We start from the raw sequence: 19074 nt of genomic DNA on the forward strand, positions 1-19074 counted from the left end.
TCACACACACACTCACACACTCACTCACACACTCACTCACACACACACTCACACACTCACACACTCATTCACACACACTCACACACTCACACACTCACCGGCCATCACTCCGGCTCTCCTCCTGGGGTAGTTCAGTGAAGTCGATGTCCGCCTGGGTCACGAGAAAAGGTCATGAGGTCAACAGTTCCAGCACTTACACAGAAAGAGGTCACACTGCTTAACGTGTGTACGCGTGTGTATGTGGGGGAGCGGTAGTGTAGCGGTTAGCGCGCTGCGCTATGAACCTGGCGACCCGGGTTCGATTCCCGCTCACGGCAAACACCAGTGACGATTATCTGAACCGGTCCTAGGCCTCCCCTAGGTCGACTCAGCCTCAAATGAGTACCTGGTGCGGTATGTAAACATCGCCACTGGGGAGACAAAGGCGGTCGGGCGTGGTGCTGGCCACCCACCCCCTCGTGTGCCGTTCCGGCCTTCATAGGTGCTCGCTAACAACACTTGCCCCTACAGTCTGTTAAGGCTATACTGGGGATCTTTATCTTTGTGTGTGTGTGCACGCGCGTGTGTGTGTGCATACGAGCGTGTGTGTGTGTGTACACGCGCGTGTGTGTGTGTGTGTACGAGCGTGTGTGTGTGTGCACACGCGCGTGTGTTCATGTATGTGCGCGTGTGTGTGTGTGTGTGTACACGCGTGTGTGTGTGTGAACACACGCGTGTGTGTGTGTGCGCGCGTGCGTGTGTTCACGTACGTGCGTGTCGTATCCGTGTGGGTAGAGGCCGTTGCAGGTGGCGCTCTCGTAGACGTGGCGGCACTCGTAGCCGCTCAGCTCGGTCAGCTGAGTCTCGTCCACGCAGCCACCGCCGCCACCGCCGGCACCCCCCACGCCGTTGCCTACGCAGGGAAGACAGAGATCACCCCACGCCGTCAGCTGCAGTGTCGGGGCAAGCACAGCGTGACAACCCACAGCGTGACAACCCACAGCGTGACAACCCACAGCGTGACAACCCACAGCGTGCGTGTCACGTGGTACCCCCCCCCCCCATGTACCGTACCCACGTGGTCCCCCCACCCCCCCCCCCCCCCACGTGGTCCCCCCCCCCCCCCCCCCACGTACCGTGTGCCCGCGCGCCGCTGCGAGCCTTCCACCCTCGGAGCGCGACGAATCCGAGCACGGTGAGAACCATGAGGCCCAGCAGCAGGCCCAGCAGCAGGTAGAGCAGGGCGCCTCCCCCAACCGCGGCGCCTCCGCTCCGCTCACCGCCACCACCGCCGCCGCCGCCGCCACCGCCGCCACCACCGCCACCACCACCGTTGTTGTTGTTGTCTTTATCGGGGGACGGCGGCGACGGTTTGGGAGACGGCCGCTCGCCGCGGTCCTCCTCCTCCTCGTCGTCGTCGTCGTCGTCGTCGTCACGGTGACGGTTGTCGTGGTGATGGTGGTCGCGGTGGGTGGGGGGCCGCGGGGAGTGGGCCCTGTGGGGTTTGCGGGCGGCTGGGGGGGGGGGGAAGAGTGTTGAGGTTAAGAGGGGGGGGGGAGGGTGCCAGGCTAGGTGCATGTCGAGGCCACACTGCCTCATTCATTCACTCGCTCCCTCAATCACCCCCTCAATCACCCCCTCCTCCATCATTGAATCAATCGTTGCCTCCTTCGCTCGCTCACTCGCTCCTACGCTCGCTCCTTCACTCGCTCCTTCACTCGCTCCTTCACTCGCTCACTCGCTCGCTCACTCCTTCACTCGCTCCTTCACTCGCTCCTTCACTCGCTCGCTCACTCCTTCACTCGCTCCTTCACTCGCTCACTCGCTCGCTCACTCCTTCACTCGCTCCTTCACTCGCTCCTTCACTCGCTCACTCGCTCGCTCACTCCTTCACTCGCTCCTTCACTCGCTCGCTCACTCCTTCACTCGCTCCTTCACTCGCTCACTTGCTCGCTCACTCCTTCACTCGCTCACTCACTCCTTCACTCCTTCACTCGCTCCTTCACTCGCTCCTTCACTCCTTCACTCGCTCCTTCGCCCGCCCGCTCACCCTTGGTCTCACAGATCATGACGTTGCTGAACTCGCTCTGGCCACCGTCATTGTACACCCTCATCTTGATGTCGTACGACGTCTCGGGCAGCAGCGAGTGGATCGTGTGGTGGCGCATCTCGCCTGAGACACGCGGGGAGAGACAGAGACACACGGAGAGGCACGGAGGGAGACACGCGGGGAGAGACAGAGACACGCGGGGAGACACGCGGGGAGAGACAGAGACACACGGTGAGACATGGAGGGAGAGACAGAGACACACGGGGAGGCACGGAGGGAGACACGCGGGGAGACAGAGACACACGGTGAGACACGGAGGGAGAGACAGAGACACACGGTGAGACACGCGGGGAGAGACAGAGATACGCGGTGAGAGACAGAGGGAGACACGGGGAGAGACAGAGACACACGGGGAGACACAGAGGGAGACACGCGGTGAGGCACAGAGGGAGACACGCGGGGAGAGACAGAGACACACGGTGAGGCACAGAGGGAGACACGCGGGGAGAGACAGAGGGAGACACGCGGTGAGAGACAGAGACACGCGGGGAGACACAGAGGGAGACACGTGGGGAGAGACAGAGGGAGACACGCGGTGAGAGACAGAGACACGCGGGGAGACACGGAGGGAGACACGCGGGGAGAGACAGAGACACACGGTGAGGCACGGAGGGAGACACGCGGGGAGAGACAGAGGGAGACACGCGGTGAGAGACAGAGACACGCGGGGAGACACGGAGGGAGACATGCGGAGAGAGACAGAGACACACGGTGAGGCACAGAGGGAGACACGCGGGGAGAGACAGAGACACGCGGGGAGACACAGAGAGAGACACGCGGGGAGGTGAGAGGGAGACGGAGGGAGACAGAGTGAGAGACACACGGGGAGACAGAGGTGAGTGTACGTACAAATATGTACACACATGTACACACAAAGATAAAGATCCCCTGTGTAGCCTTAACAGACTGTTGGGGCAGGTGCTGCTAGCATGCACACACAGACGCACAGATGCATGCACAGACGCACACACACTCGCACACACATGCACACACACGCACACACACACACGCACACACGGGACGCACATGCGCGCATACAGACGCACACACACAGACGCACACACACACAGACGCACACACACACGCACACACACACACGCACACACGGGACGCACACGCGCGCACACAGACGCACACACACAGACGCACACACACACGCGCACACACACACGCGCACACACACGGGACGCACACACACAGACGCGCACACACACACGGACACACACAGACGCACACACACGCACACACACACACAGACGCACATACACAAGTGCGCACACACACACGGACACACACGGGACGCACACACACGCGGGACGCACTGTCAGCCACGTTCTCAGCATAGTCGCTGTCGTTGTCGCTGTCCGTGGGTCGGTAGAAGATGTAGAAGCCCCGGATCGGAGTGTTGTTGTTCGCTTCCGGCGTGTACTGCAAACAAACAAAGGTCGTCATCTTACTTGCGCAGCAGCAGCAAGTTGCCGTCCACTCATTGACATGCTAATTTTTTCTCTGCCCCCTCCCTCTCTCCGCCCCCTCTCTCTATATTTAAGGGACCGTTACAGAAACGACCTCTCTCGTTGTGCCGATACGTGTCCTCTCTCTGTGTGTGTCCTTGTGATGTCTGTCTGCTTGTGTGTCTGTCTATAGTTTTCTAGTTAGATTTTTGTTGCTATTTCTTTTATGCCTGATGATGATTGCTTGTGTTGCAATCGAAACGTCGTAATATGCTATTAATTTAATTTATTACTTTATCTTTAGACGTGACTTTACCGAAAGAACCAAAGAGTAATTCCTGCAGTCACGAAAGCTCCAAAATTAAAATTAGACAAAGGTCCCCCGTGTAGCCCTTAACAAGTTCAAGTTCATGTATTAGGTAGAGAGCCCTGTGAGCCATTCGGCTCTTGAATCGGGTGCAACCGCAACAAACAAAAACACGAACAAAAAACATCTTCTTGGTTCTTTCGGTAAAGTCACGTAGAAGGGAAATAATAAAATAACAAAAATTAAACATAATACAATTCTCACGACGTTTCGGCCACAACGCAAGCAGCCGTCCTCAGGTGAAGAACAGGTCTGTCGGGACAGCGTCCGTCTTTCCGACAGACGCTGAACCAAGAAGATGAGTCCCTGCAGTAATGAAAGCTTTAAATCTAGAATCATCACACATTTCACCATGCAGCCAGCTATGGCTGCAGGGTTTGATGGTACAAACTCTTTGGTTTTTTCGGTAAAGGCACGTAGAAGGGAAATATTAAAATAATTAAAATAAAACATAATAAAATACAATTCTCACGACGTTTCGGCCACAACGCAAGCAGCCGTCCTCAGGTGGAGAACAGGTCTGTCGGAAAGACAGCGTCTGAATGAGACGCTGTCTGAATGAGACGCTGTCTTTCCGACAGACCTGTTCTTCACCTGAGGACGGCTGCTTGCGTTGTGGCCGAAACGTCGTGAGAATTGTATTTAATTATGTTTTATTCTTATTAATTTATTATTTCCCTTCTACGTGACTTTACCGAAAGAACCAAGAAGATGAATCCCTGCGGTCACGAAAGCTTTCAATCGAAAGTCATCGACATTAATTGTCGCGGGCGAATTAAATTCGGCGTTCGAACAAATCGGTGTTCCAACGGCCTTCTGGAACGAATTGAGTTCGATCTCCCGGGGTGCCACTGTACGTGTTCATGTTTTTCTCCATGACAGTCACCGTCCACTTGAGCAGGATCTTGGAGGAGCTCAGCGCGTCCGTGTAGGTGATGTAGGGGCCGGCGACGGGACGCGGGGACGGGCGGTCCGACGCGCCGCCCACGCCGTAGGCTCGCGACGCCGCGCTGCGCGCACTCTCCCCACACGCGTTGCTGGCGGCCACGCGGAAACGGTACGTGGCTCCTACACACAGGTAAACATACACACAGGTAAACATACACACACACACATACACACAGATACACACACACAGATACACACACACAGACACAGATACACACACACAGATACACACACACAGATACACACACACAGATACACACACACACAGGTAAACACACACACAGGTAAACATACACACAGGAAAACACACACAGACACAGACACACACACAGACACACACAGGTAAACACACACACAGGTAAACACACACACACAGGTAAACACACACAGATACACACACACAGATAAACACACACACAGCACACACACAAACACAGACACACACAGACACACACACAGACACACACAGAGACACACACAGACACACACACAGAGACACACACACACTGACACAGACACACACACAGACACACAGACACACTGACAGACACACACACAGACACACACACAGACACACACACAGAGACACACACACATAGACAGACACACACACAGACACAACAACAACCGCCATTCGCCACTAAGTGGCGGTGACGTCACCACGACGCTTGTGCCAGGCCAAGTGCAGCTTGAGGCTACCACGTGAAGTGTCGAACGCCCGCTGGCAGGAGGTCACGGGGCAGACCCAGCAGGTGCCACGGGTCGACTGACCGAGATGACCGAGATGACTGGCTGATGCACCACCTGTGCCCCCTACTGTGCCAACTTGCTGTGCTTTAGCCAGACACACACACACACACCCCCCCCTCGCTCACCCGGCTGCAGCCCCTTGACCTCCACCGAGAGCTTGGAGGGAGGGATCCCCTTGGCGGCCACCGTCCACTCCCCCGCCGCGTGGTGGTGGGGGGGGGCGGCCCCCACCCCCCCGCCGGGCGCCGGCCCCCCCCCGCCCGAGTGTTGGGGGGGGCCCCCCCCCCCGCCCCCCAGCCGCCGGAACTCCACGTGGAACGCGGTGATGGGGGAGCCGCCGTTGGCGCGAGGGATCCACGTCACGTAGGCCGATGAGTCGGACGCCATCGCCACCGTGGGTCGGTCCGGGGCCTCTGGGACTTGGGGGGAGGGGGGGGGGAGATGTTGACTACCTCGCCTGGTACGCAGGAGGTCGTGGGGTCGATCCCGACCCTGACGCCTGCTGCTGTATATTTGGAGTTTGCGTGTCTCTCTCTCTCATCATCATCATCATCACGGTGGCTCGGAGATGTTAACTACCTTGCCTGGTGTACAGAAGGTCGTGGGTTCGATCCCGACCCTGACGCCTGCTGCTGTATATTTGGAGTTTGCGTGTCTCTCTCTCATCATCATCATCACGGTGGCTAGGAGATGTTAACTACCTTGCCTGGTATGCAGGAGGTCGTGGGGTCGATCCCGACCCTGACGCCTGCTGCTGTGTATTTGGAGTTTGCGTGTCTCCCTCTCTCTCTCATCATCATCATCACGGTGGCTAGGAGATGTTAACTACCTCGCCTGGGGTGCAGGAGGTTGTGGGTTTGATCCCGATCCTGACGCCTGCTGCTGTATATTTGGAGTTTGCGTGTCTCTCTCTCTCATCATCATCATCACCACGGTTGGAGAGTGCGTGGAGGGGAGTGGAGTGAGATGAGAGGGGAGAGGCAGGAGAGTGCGTGGAGGGGAGTAGAGTGAGATGAGAGGGGAGAGGCAGGAGAGAGCGTGGAGGGGAGTGGAGTGAGATGAGAGGGGAGAGGCAGGAGAGTGCGTGGAGGGGAGTAGAGTGAGATGAGAGGGGAGAGGCAGGAGAGAGCGTGGAGGGGAGTAGAGTGAGATGAGAGGGGAGAGGTGGGAGAGTGCGTGGAGGGGAGTAGAGTGAGATGAGAGGGAAGTGGAGTGAGATGAGAGGGGGGGGTATTGCCTGGCTCGGGTCAGCGTTGTTGGGTGGGGGTCTCCCCTCACTCACAACGTGGCGGCATTGGCGTGCAGCAGATGGATGGGTACTCACGATCATCAGGGCGGCAGCAGCCAAGGTGAGAGACAGGAGAGAGAGGAGAGACAGGAGAGAGGAGAGAGAGAGAGAGGAGAGAGAGAGGAGAGACAGGAGAGAGAGGAGAGAGAGGGGGGCAGTGAACGGGGGGAGGGGGGGGGGAGCTCACAGCATCAAGGGGGCTTCACAGCTCACGTTAAGCCCGTGTGTATGTACGTGTGTGTGTGTGTGGGTGTAAGTGTGTGTGTGTACGTGTGTGTGTACGTGTGTGTGTGTACGTGTGTGTGTACGTGTGTGTGCGTGTGTGTGTAAGTGTGTGTGTACGTGCGTGTATGCGTGTGTGTGTACGTGTGTGTGTGTACGCGTGTATGTGTGTACGCGTGTGTGTGTACGCGTGTGTGTGTGTACGTGTGTGTGTGTGTACGTGTGCGTGTGTAAGTGTGTGTGTACGTGCGTGTGTGTACGTGCGTGTGTGTGTGTATACCTGTGTGTGTACGTGTGTGTGTGTACCTGTGTGTGTAAGTGTGTGTGTACGTGTGTGTGTGTACGTGTGTGTGTGTGTACGTGTGCGTGTGCAAGTGTGTGTGTACGTGTGTGTGTGTACGTGTGTGTGTACGCGTGTGTGTACGTGTGTAAGTGTGTGTACGTGTGTAAGTGTGTGTACGTGTGTAAGTGTGTGTACGTGTGTGTGTGTGTACGTGTGTGTGTGTGTACGTGTGTGTGTGTACGTGTGTGTGTACGTGTGTGTACCTGTGTGTGTACGTGTGTGTGTACGTGTGTGTGTGTGTGTCTACAACGTGTGTGTGTACGTGTGTGTGTACGTGCGTGTACCTGTGTGTGTGCGTGTACGTGTGTACCTGTGTGTGTGTGTACGTGTGTGCGTGTGTGTGTGTACCTGTGTGTACGTGTGTGTGTACGCGTGTGTGTGGGGAGCGGTAGTGTAGCGGTTAGCGCGCTGCGCTATGAACCTGGCGACCCGGGTTCGATTCCCGCTCACGGCTAACACCAGTGACGATTATCTGAACCGGTCCTGGGCCTCCCCTAGGTCGACTCAGCCTTAAATGAGTACCTGGTGCGGTGTGTAAACATCGCCACTGGGGAGACAAAGGCGGTCGGGCGTGGTGCTGGCCACCCACCCCCTCGTGTACCGTTCCGGCCTTCATAGGTGCTCGCTAACAGCACTTGCCCCTACAGTCTGTTAAGGCTATACGGGGGATCTTTGTCTTTGTGTGTGTCTACAACGTGTGTGTGTGTAAGTGTGTGTATATACCTGTGTGTGTACGTGTGTGTGTGTAAGTGTGTGTGTGCGTGCGTGTGTGTACGTGTGTGTGTACCTGTATGTGTGTACGCGTGTATGTGTGTACGTGTGTGTGCGTGCGTGTACCTGTGTGTCCCCCGTCCTCTGTCGCTCCGTGCTTGGAGTCGTTCTTCGTCTGTCCAGCTCCCACCACGTGGGTGCCAATCGCCGGGAACTTGGGGGATCGCTCTGTGACACACACACAGTTCAAGTTCATGTATTAGGTATATAACCCTGTGAGCCATTCGGCTCTTGAATCGGGTGCAACCGCAACCAACAAAAAACAAAAACATGAACAAGAAAACATCTTAAAGTGAATATGTGACTAAGTGCAAACAGACAAATTTAGGTAGGTAGTTAACATCTCTCCACCATGGGTTCGAACCCACAATCTCCTGTACACCAGGCGAGGTAGTTAACATCTCATAGCCACCGTGGGTTCGAACCCACGACCTCCTGTATACCAGGCGAGGTAGTTAACATCTCTCCACCACGGGTTCGAACCCACGACCTCCTGTATACCAGGCGAGGTAGTTAACATCTCATAGCCACCATGGTTGTTGCTCACCCACCCCTCCCCCGCCCCTCACCAGCCCCTCACCCGCCGCCAGAGGTCGCAACCGGGTACCCGATACCCATACCCGTACCCGATACCCGGCCGGGTACGGGTAGCCGGGTATCAGGGTAGGGTACAGGTACCCGTTTGCGACCCTGGTGCGGCCGGGTACGGGTACGGGTAAGGAATCAAAACCCATCATGGGACCTCCTTTGCCAGTACCACAATATACTAATAGGGGTTTTCCCCTTTTTTCTGGCAACAAAACTGACACCTTTAGCAGAAAAAAGGGGAAAACCCCTATTAGTATATTGTGGTACTGGCAAAGGAGGTCCCATGATGTAGCTGCTCACCCCGAGCTCTCATTACTCTAGTAGCGCGTTGTCTTTGAACTGTGCGCCTTTTGGCGTCATCTGGTCGAACACCATATGAGACTAGGCTCTAAAGAAAGCTGTCTCTGGTGTGGACCAATCAGTTTCAAAGACAATGCATACATTATCAGAGTTGTGTTTTTTGTTTGCATTTGACTGCAAGTATTGTGGTTAATGTAAGCATGATTCCTTGCAAAAGGTGTCAGTTTTGTTGCCAGAAAAAAGGGGAAAAACCCTATTAGTATGAATCAAAACCCGTTTGCGACCTCTGATTCTCGCCGCTCACCCGCCCCTCACCCCCCCCGCCCCCCCCCGCCCCCCCCTCACCTCTCCCCGTGCGGAAGGTGAACATGGCGGCCTGGCCGTCTGCGCGCAGGCTGCTGCGTGCGAGCACCTCCACCTCGTAGAGGCTGGCCGCACGCAGCTGCGACAGCGAGAACTCGCGCTGGTCGGGAGGCACGCGCACCGTGAGCCAGCGGCCGCCCACAGAGCCGTCCTCGGAGAGCTGTGGAGACGCAGAGGAGACACGCGGAGACACACGCACGGTGACGCACGGAGACACAGAGACACACGGAGACACACGGAGACACAGAGACACACGGAGACACACGGCGGCACGCGCACCGTGAGCCAGCGGCCGCCCACAGAGCCGTCCTCGGAGAGCTGCGGAGACGCACGGAGACACGTGGAGACACGTGGAGACACACGGAGGAGACACACGGTGACGCGCGGAGACACGCGGAGACACACGGTGACGCGCGGTGACACGCGGAGACACACGGTGACACACGGAGACACGTGGAGACACACGGTGACACACGGAGACACGTGGAGACACACGGAGACACGTGGAGACACACGGTGACACACGGAGACACGGAGGAGACACACGGTGATGCGCGGAGACACGCGGAGACACGGAGACACACGGTGACGCGCGGTGACACGCGGAGACACACGGTGACACACGGAGACACGTGGAGACACACGGAGACACGTGGAGACACGTGGAGACACACGGAGACACACGGAGACACACGGTGACGCACGGAGACACACGGAGGAGACACACGTGTCTTCGCTTGTCTTCTCTGGGTGTCTCCCCGCGCTGTTAACTACCTCGCCTGCTGTACAGGAGGCCGTGAGTTCGACACTGATCTTAGCGCCCGTTGCTGTGTATCTGGAGTTTGCGGTGTCTCTCTTTCCCCGTCGATTTTTCTCCGTGCCCTCCTCGTAAAAAAGGTGTCAGTTTTGTTGCCAGATAGAAGGGTAAAAAACCAATTATCACAGTTTAGCTTTAGTGTTTTAGTTTATAGATATTGGTGCGTAACATTCGTAAAGACCGATTGATTTCTTGCGACCCCCCTCACCCACCACCACCACCAACAGCCGCCCCCGAATTTGGAAGCCACCGATTGGCCGATACGAAGCCGCCACTCACCTCCCGGTAGCGAATCAGGAAGTCGAGCACGGAGGAGGAACCGGCGTTGGCACCACCACCACCAGACTCGGACGACGACGACGACGACGACGATGATGACGACGACGATGATGACGATGAGCCCGGCATCCACTGCAGGAGGTACGAGTCCGGCCGGTGAGTCCGCGTCGGACTCAAGATGATGGGGGCCTCGGGCGCCGTGGCTTGAGCCCTCGGGGCCGCCCCCGCCGCGCTCTGATTGGCCGTCGCCACGGAGACGGCGGGAGGCGGAGGAGGCGTCGACGCCGCTGCTGATGATAATGATGCTGCTGATGATGATGATGATGATGATGATGATGATGCTGCTGATGATGATGATGATGCTGCTGATGATGATGATGATGCTGCTGATGATGATGTGGCGATGGAGGGTTCGCGACCTGAGGAGGAAGAGGGTGGCGATGAGGAGAGGTCCACTCACCCACCCACCATCTCACCCACTCACCCTCTCACCCACCCTCTTACTCACTCAGCCACCCATCCACTCACCCACCCACCCACCCACTTACCCACCCACTCACACACCCACCATCTCACCCACTCACCCACTCACCCACCCACCCAACCACTCACCCACCCACCATCTCACCCACTCACCCTCTCACCCACCCTCTCACCCACTCACCCACCCACCCAACCACTCACCCACCCTCTCACCCACTCAGCCACCCACCCACTCACCCACCCACTCACCCTCTCACCCACCCACTTACCCACCCACCCACTCACCCACCCACCCTCTCACCCACTCACCCACTCACTCACCCACCCACCCACCCACCCTCTCACCCACTCACCCACTCACTCACCCACCCACCCACCCACTCACCCTCTCACCCTCTCACCCTCTCACCCACTCACCCACCCACTCACCCACCCACTCACCCACTCATCCACCTCTCACTCACCCTCTCACCCACACACCCTCTCACCCACCCACCCACTCACCCACCCACTCACCCACTCACCCACTCACCCACCCACCCACTCACCCACTCACCCACCCACCCACCCACTCACCCACCCACCCACTCACCCACCCACCCACTCACCCACCCACTCACCCACCCACCCACTCACCCACCCACCCACCCACTCACCCACCCACCCACTCACTCACCCACCCACCCACCCACCCACTCACCCACTCACCCACCCACTCACTCACTCACCCACCCACCCACTAACCCACTCACCCACTCACTCACCTACCCACCCACCCTCTCATCCACTCACCCTCTCACCCTCTCACCCACTCACCCACCCACTCACCCACCCACGCACCCACTCACCCACCCACCCACCCACTCACTCACCCACCCACCCACTCACTCACCCACCCTCTCACCCACCCACCCACCCACTCACCCACTCACCCACTCACTCACCCACCCACCCTCTCACCCACTCACCCTCTCACCCTCTCACCCTCTCACCCACTCACCCACCCACTCACCCACCCACTCACCCACTCATCCACCTCTCACTCACCCTCTCACCCACACACCCTCTCACCCACCCACCCACTCACCCACCCACTCACCCACCCACCCACTCACCCACCCACCCACTCACCCACTCACCCACCCACCCACCCACCCACTCACCCACCCACCCACTCACCCACCCACCCACTCACCCACCCACTCACCCACCCACTCACCCACCCACCCACCCACCCACTCACCCACCCACCCACCCACCCACTCACCCACCCACCCACCCACTCACCCACTCACTCACTCACCCACCCACTCACCCACCCACCCACTCACCCACTCACCCACCCACCCACTCACCCACCCACCCACTCACCCACCCACCCACTCACCCACTCACTCACCCACCCACCCACTCACCCACCCACCCACTCACCCACTCACCCACTCACCCACCCACTCACCCACCCACCCACTCACCCACCCACCCACCCACTCACCCACCCACCCACCCACCCACCCACTCACCCACCCACCCACCCACCCACTCACCCACCCACCCACCCACCCACCCACCCACTCACCCACCCACCCACTCACCCACCCACCCACCCACCCACTCACACACCCACCCACCCACCCACCCACTCACCCACTCACCCACCCACCCACTCACCCACCCACCCACCCACTCACCCACCCACCCACTCACTCACCACCCACCCACCCACCCTCTCACCCACTCACCCACTCACTCACCCACCCACCCACCCTCTCACCCACTCACCCTCTCACCCACTCACCCTCTCACCCACTCACCCACCCACTCACCCACCCACTCACCCACTCATCCACCTCTCACTCACCCTCTCACCCACACACCCTCTCACCCACCCACCCACTCACCCACCCACCCACTCACCCACTCACCCACTCACCCACCCACCCACTCACCCACCCACCCACCCACTCACCCACCCACTCACCCACCCACCCACCCACCCACTCACCCACCCACCCACCCACCCACCCACTCACCCACCCACCCACTCACCCACCCACTCACCCACCCACTCACCCACCCTCTCACCCACTCACCCACCCACTCACCCACCCACCCACCTACCCACCCACTCACTCACCCACTCACCCACTCACCCACCCACTCACTCACCCACCCTCTCACCCACTCACCCACCCACTCACCCACCCACTCACCCACCCTCTCACCCACTCACCCACCCACTCACCCACCCACCCACCCACCCACCCACTCTCTCACCCTCTCACCCACTCACCCACCCACCCACTCACCCACCCTCTCACCCACTCACCCACCCACCCACCCACCCACCCACTCACCCACCCACCCACCCACCCACCCACCCACTCACCCACCCACCCACTCACCCACCCACTCACCCCCCACCCCCCACCCACTCACCCACCCACTCACCCACCCACCCACCTACCCACCCACTCACTCACCCACTCACCCACTCACCCACTCACCCACCCACTCACTCACCGACACACTCACCTACCCACCCACTCACTCACCCACTCACTCACTCATTCACCCACCCACTCACCGGTGATCACTGTGACTCTGGTGAGGCTCCCGCCCTCCAGGTCCCCCCGCTCCACCAGGCACTGGTAGACGCCGGAGTCGCCCTCCCGCACGCCGGCGATCGTCAGCAGGCCGCGACCCTCGTCCAGCCGCGGGTCGGGGGTCAGGGGTCGCCCGTCGCGGAGCCAGCGGAGAGGGAAGAGGTCGCGACCTCCCACCCCGCCGCAGCTCACCACGGCCACCGCACTCGGAGCCGTAGACAACTCCTGCAGAGGGGACGCGGGGAGGGGGGGGTCTGCAGATGGGGGGGGGGTGGGGGGGGGGGTGGGGGGGGGGTGAGGGGGGTGAGGGGGGTGAGGGGGGTGGGGGGTGAGGGGGGGTGAGGGAGGGTGAGTTGAGACACAGGGAAGTTATGCAATTCTACGGATCTCTGTGTGAGTCTGTGGGTCTCTGTGTGAGTCTATGTGTCTCTGTGTGAGTCTACGGGTCTCTGTGTTAGTCTATGGGTCTCCGTGTGAGTCTGTGGGTCTCTGTGCGAGTCTGTGGGTCTCTGTGTGAGTCTATGGGTCTCTGTGTGAGTCTATGGGTCTCTGTGTTAGTCTATGGGTCTCTGTGTGAGTCTATGGACCTCTGTGCGAGTCTATGGGTCTCTGTGTGAGTCTGTGGGTCTCTGTGCGAGTCTGTGGGTCTCTGTGTTAGTCTGTGGGTCTCTGTGCGAGTCTATGGGTCTCTGTGTGAGTCTATGGACCTCTGTGCGAGTCTATGGGTCTCTGTGTTAGTCTGTGGGTCTCTGTGTGAGTCTGTGGGTCTCTGTGTGAGTCTATGGGCCTCTGTGCGAGTCTATGGGTCTCTGTGTGAGTCTATGGGTCTCTGTGTGAGTCTGTTGGTCTCTGTGCGAGTCTGTGGGTCTCTGTGTGAGTCTCTGGGTCTCTGTGCGAGTCTGTGGGTCTCTGTGCGAGTCTATGGGCCTCTGTGTGAGTCTGTGGGTCTCTGTGTGAGTCTATGGGTCTCTGTGCGAGTCTGTGGGTCTCTGTGTGAGTCTGTGGGTCTCTGTGTGAGTCTGTGGGTCTCTGTGCGAGTCTGTGGGTCTCTGTGCGAGTCTATGGGTCTCTGTGTGAGTCTGTGGGTCTCTGTGTGAGTCTGTGGGTCTCTGTGTTAGTCTGTGGGTCTCTGTGCGAGTCTATGGGTCTCTGTGCGAGTCTGTGGGTCTCTGTGTGAGTCTGTGGGTCTCTGTGTTAGTCTACGGGTCTCCGTGTGAGTCTATGGGTCTCTGTGTTAGTCTGTGGGTCTCTGTGTTAGTCTGTTGGTCTCTATGTGAGTCTATGGGTCTCTGTGTGAGTCTATGGGTCTCTGTGTGAGTCTATGGGTCTCTGTGTGAGTCTGTGGATCTCTATGGGTCTCTGTGCGAGTCTATGGGTCTCTGTGTGAGCCTGTGGGTCTCTGTGTTAGTCTGTGGGTCTCTGTGTTAGTCTGTTGGTCTCTGTGTGAGTCTGTGGATCTCTATGGGTCTCTGTGCGAGTCTATGGGTCTCTGTGTGAGTCTATGGGTCTCTGTGTGAGTCTGTGGATCTCTATGGGTCTCTGTGCGAGTCTATGGGTCTCTGTGTGAGCCTGTGGGTCTCTGTGTTAGTCTATGGTTCTCTGTGCGAGTCTATGGGTCTCTGTGTTAGTCTATGGGTCTCTGTGCGAGTCTGTGGGTCTCTGTGTTAGTCTATGGGTCTCTGTGCGAGTCTGTGGGTCTCTGTGTTAGTCTATGGGTCTCTGTGCGAGTCTATGGGTCTCTGTGCGAGTCTGTGGGTCTCTGTGTGAGTCTGTGGGTCTCTGTGCGAGTCTGTGGGTCTCTGTGCAAGTCTGTGGGTCTCTGTGTGAGTCTACGGGTCTCCGTGTGAGTCTATGGGTCTCTGTGTTAGTCTGTGGGTCTCTGTGTTAGTCTGTTGGTCTCTATGTGAGTCTATGGGTCTCTGTGTGAGTCTATGGGTCTCTGTGTGAGTCTATGGGTCTCTGTGTGAGTCTGTGGATCTCTATGGGTCTCTGTGCGAGTCTATGGGTCTCTGTGTGAGCCTGTGGGTCTCTGTGTTAGTCTGTGGATCTCTATGGGTGTCTGTGCGAGTCTATGGGTCTCTGTGTGAGCCTGTGGGTCTCTGTGTTAGTCTATGGGTCTCTGTGCGAGTCTGTGGGTCTCTGTGTTAGTCTATGGGTCTCTGTGCGAGTCTGTGGGTCTCTGTGTTAGTCTATGGGTCTCTGTGCGAGTCTATGGGTCTCTGTGCGAGTCTGTGGGTCTCTGTGTGAGTCTGTGGGTCTCTGTGCGAGTCTGTGGGTCTCTGTGCGAGTCTGTGGGTCTCTGTGCGAGCCTGTGGGTGTCTGTGTGAGTCTATGGGTCTCTATGTAAGTCTATGGGTCTCTGTGTTAGTCTATGGGTATCTGTGTTAGTCTATGGGTCTCTGTGTTAGTCTATGGGTCTCTACGCGAGTTTGTGGGTCTCTGTGTTAGTCTATGGGTCTCTGTGTTAGTCTATGGGTCTCTGTGTTAGTCTATGGGTCTCTGTGTTAGTCTGTGGGTCTCTGTGTTAGTCTATGGGTCTCTGTGTTAGTCTATGGGTTTCTCTGTTAGTCTGTGGGTCTCTGTGTTAGTCTATGGGTCTATGTGTTAGTCTATGGGTCTCTGTGTGAGTCTGTGGGTCTCTGTGTTAGTCTATGGGTCTCTGTGCGAGTCTGTGGGTCTCTGTGTTAGTCTATGGGTCTCTGTGCGAGTCTATGGGTCTCTGTGCGAGTCTGTGGGTCTCTGTGTGAGTCTGTGGGTCTCTGTGCGAGTCTGTGGGTCTCTGTGCAAGTCTGTGGGTCTCTGTGTGAGTCTACGGGTCTCCGTGTGAGTCTATGGGTCTCTGTGTTAGTCTGTGGGTCTCTGTGTTAGTCTGTTGGTCTCTATGTGAGTCTATGGGTCTCTGTGTGAGTCTATGGGTCTCTGTGTGAGTCTATGGGTCTCTGTGTGAGTCTGTGGATCTCTATGGGTCTCTGTGCGAGTCTATGGGTCTCTGTGTGAGCCTGTGGGTCTCTGTGTTAGTCTGTGGATCTCTATGGGTGTCTGTGCGAGTCTATGGGTCTCTGTGTGAGCCTGTGGGTCTCTGTGTTAGTCTATGGGTCTCTGTGCGAGTCTGTGGGTCTCTGTGTTAGTCTATGGGTCTCTGTGCGAGTCTGTGGGTCTCTGTGTTAGTCTATGGGTCTCTGTGCGAGTCTATGGGTCTCTGTGCGAGTCTGTGGGTCTCTGTGTGAGTCTGTGGGTCTCTGTGCGAGTCTGTGGGTCTCTGTGCGAGTCTGTGGGTCTCTGTGCGAGCCTGTGGGTGTCTGTGTGAGTCTATGGGTCTCTATGTAAGTCTATGGGTCTCTGTGTTAGTCTATGGGTATCTGTGTTAGTCTATGGGTCTCTGTGTTAGTCTATGGGTCTCTACGCGAGTTTGTGGGTCTCTGTGTTAGTCTATGGGTCTCTGTGTTAGTCTATGGGTCTCTGTGTTAGTCTATGGGTCTCTGTGTTAGTCTGTGGGTCTCTGTGTTAGTCTATGGGTCTCTGTGTTAGTCTATGGGTTTCTCTGTTAGTCTGTGGGTCTCTGTGTTAGTCTATGGGTCTATGTGTTAGTCTATGGGTCTCTGTGTGAGTCTGTGGGTCTCTGTGTGAGTCTATGGGTCTCTGTGTGAGTCTATGGGTCTCTGTGTGAGTCTGTGGGTCTCTGTGTAAGTCTGTGGGTCTCTGTGTGAGTCTATGGGTCTCTGTGTGAGTCTGTGGGTCTCTGTGTAAGTCTGTGGGTCTCTGTGTGAGTCTATGGGTCTCTGTGTGAGTCTACGGGTCTCTATGTGAGTCTATGGGTCTCTGTGTGACCCCCACCGAGTGGAGAGGGAGAGAGAGAGAGGGAGTGAGTGAGAGAGAGCGAATGAGCGTGAGAGCGAGTGATAGAGAGAAAGAACGAGTGAGAGCGAGTGAGAGAAAGAGTGAGTGAGAGTGAGTGACCGTGAGCGAGTGAGAGTGAGTGAGCGTGAGTGAGTGAGCGTGAGAGTGAGTGAGCGTGAGTGAGTGAGCGTGAGTGAGTGAGCGTGAGTGAGTGAGCGTGAGAGTGAGTGAGAGTGAGTGAGTGAGCGTGAGTGAGTGAGCGTTGGACAGCGAGTGAGCGCGTGAGAGTGAGAGCGAGTGATTGCACACCCCCCTCCCCCTCCCCCCCCGCTCACCCGCCACGCTGACGAGGTAGACCACCTCGTCCACCACCACCGCCGGCGGCGGGCCGGTCGAGCGGCAGACGTAGCGACCCCCGTCGCTCCTCCGCACGTCACTCATCCTCATCCTGCCGCGCGGAGACGCCAACAACGCCGGCACGGCGGTGCCGCCGGGACCGATCCACGCGGAGACGGAACGCGGATCGGAATCCTCGCCGCCGTCGTTGTTGTTGTTGTCGTCGTTGTTGTTGTCGTTGTTGTTGTTGCCGGGGTGCAGGCAGCCGAGGACCAGCGAGGAGCCGGTTGCCACGGAGACGCGGATGGGGGATACGTGGGCGGAGGAGTTTGTGTCTAGGGGGTGGCGGGGAGATGGGGGGGGGTGGGGGGGCGAGTGAGTGCAGCACTTGACCCCAACAGGTGCACGTGGCGGGGAGAGTGACCTGTGTGTGTTGACGAGCTTCCTCCCACAATGCTTTGCAGGGAAGTCCCGCCACCTTTTTTTACTTGAATCAATTACTCCCACAATCCTCCGCTCCGTCACAGGACCGGTCCAAGCAAACCACCACCACCCCCCTGCCCCCCCCCCTGCCCCCCCCTGCCCCCCCCTGCCCCCCCCCTGCCCCCCCCGGTAGACTCACTGATGACGGAGACGTAGGCCGGTCCGCTAACCGCTGTCCCTCCGCTCGTCCGCAGGAGGCAGCGGTAGAAGCCGGCGAGGTTGTCCTCCAGCGAGGCGATGACGAGCTTCGAGACCGTGACCCCTGACCTCGCCGTGACCTCCGTGACCCGGACGCCAGGGGGCAAGGGGTCGCCCCACAGCTCCCCAGCTTGCCATTGGCCGTCTGATCCGACGTCGAACGCAACAACAACAATGACGTCGTCGTCGTCGTCATCGCCGCCATCGTCATTAGCATCATCGTCATCGTCACCGCCAATACCACCGTCATTACCATCATCACCATCATCACCATCGTCATCACCGTCATCACCATCACCACAGTCATTACCATCATCACCACCATCACCACAGTCATCACCATCATCACCACCATCACCATCATCGTCACCATCATCACCATCATCGTCACCACCATCACCATCGTCATCACCATTATCACCATCATCACCACCATCACCACCATCATCACCATCATCTTCACCATCATCATCACCATCATCTCACCATCATCATCACCGTCGTCATCACCATCATCACCATCGTCATCACCATCTCACCATCGTCATCACA

The 19074-nt window shown here is 57.9% G+C and overlaps 1 protein-coding gene across 1 annotated transcript in view; it reads right to left on the bottom strand.

Annotated features, from left to right (window-relative positions):
* Positions 1-19074, bottom strand: part of LOC133358587 (mucin-19-like) — a 33706-nt gene that overhangs the window by 4960 nt on the left and 9672 nt on the right. Inside the window, exons 6-18 of the mRNA XM_061576954.1 lie at positions 18464-18667; positions 17841-18176; positions 13650-13922; positions 10580-10998; positions 9466-9643; positions 8299-8400; positions 5734-6027; positions 4797-4978; positions 3412-3517; positions 2030-2152; positions 1116-1493; positions 750-892; positions 99-151 (exon numbers count right to left, since the gene is read on the bottom strand). Coding sequence (XP_061432938.1) covers positions 99-151; positions 750-892; positions 1116-1493; positions 2030-2152; positions 3412-3517; positions 4797-4978; positions 5734-6027; positions 8299-8400; positions 9466-9643; positions 10580-10998; positions 13650-13922; positions 17841-18176; positions 18464-18667 — 2791 coding nt within the window. The remainder of the gene's footprint in view (positions 1-98; positions 152-749; positions 893-1115; positions 1494-2029; positions 2153-3411; positions 3518-4796; positions 4979-5733; positions 6028-8298; positions 8401-9465; positions 9644-10579; positions 10999-13649; positions 13923-17840; positions 18177-18463; positions 18668-19074) is intronic.

Source organism: Lethenteron reissneri, chromosome 62 (genome assembly GCF_015708825.2).
Source record: "Lethenteron reissneri isolate LAM-NWPU_2019-01 chromosome 62, ASM1570882v1, whole genome shotgun sequence".
NCBI classification, from domain to species: Eukaryota; Metazoa; Chordata; class Hyperoartia; order Petromyzontiformes; family Petromyzontidae; genus Lethenteron; species Lethenteron reissneri.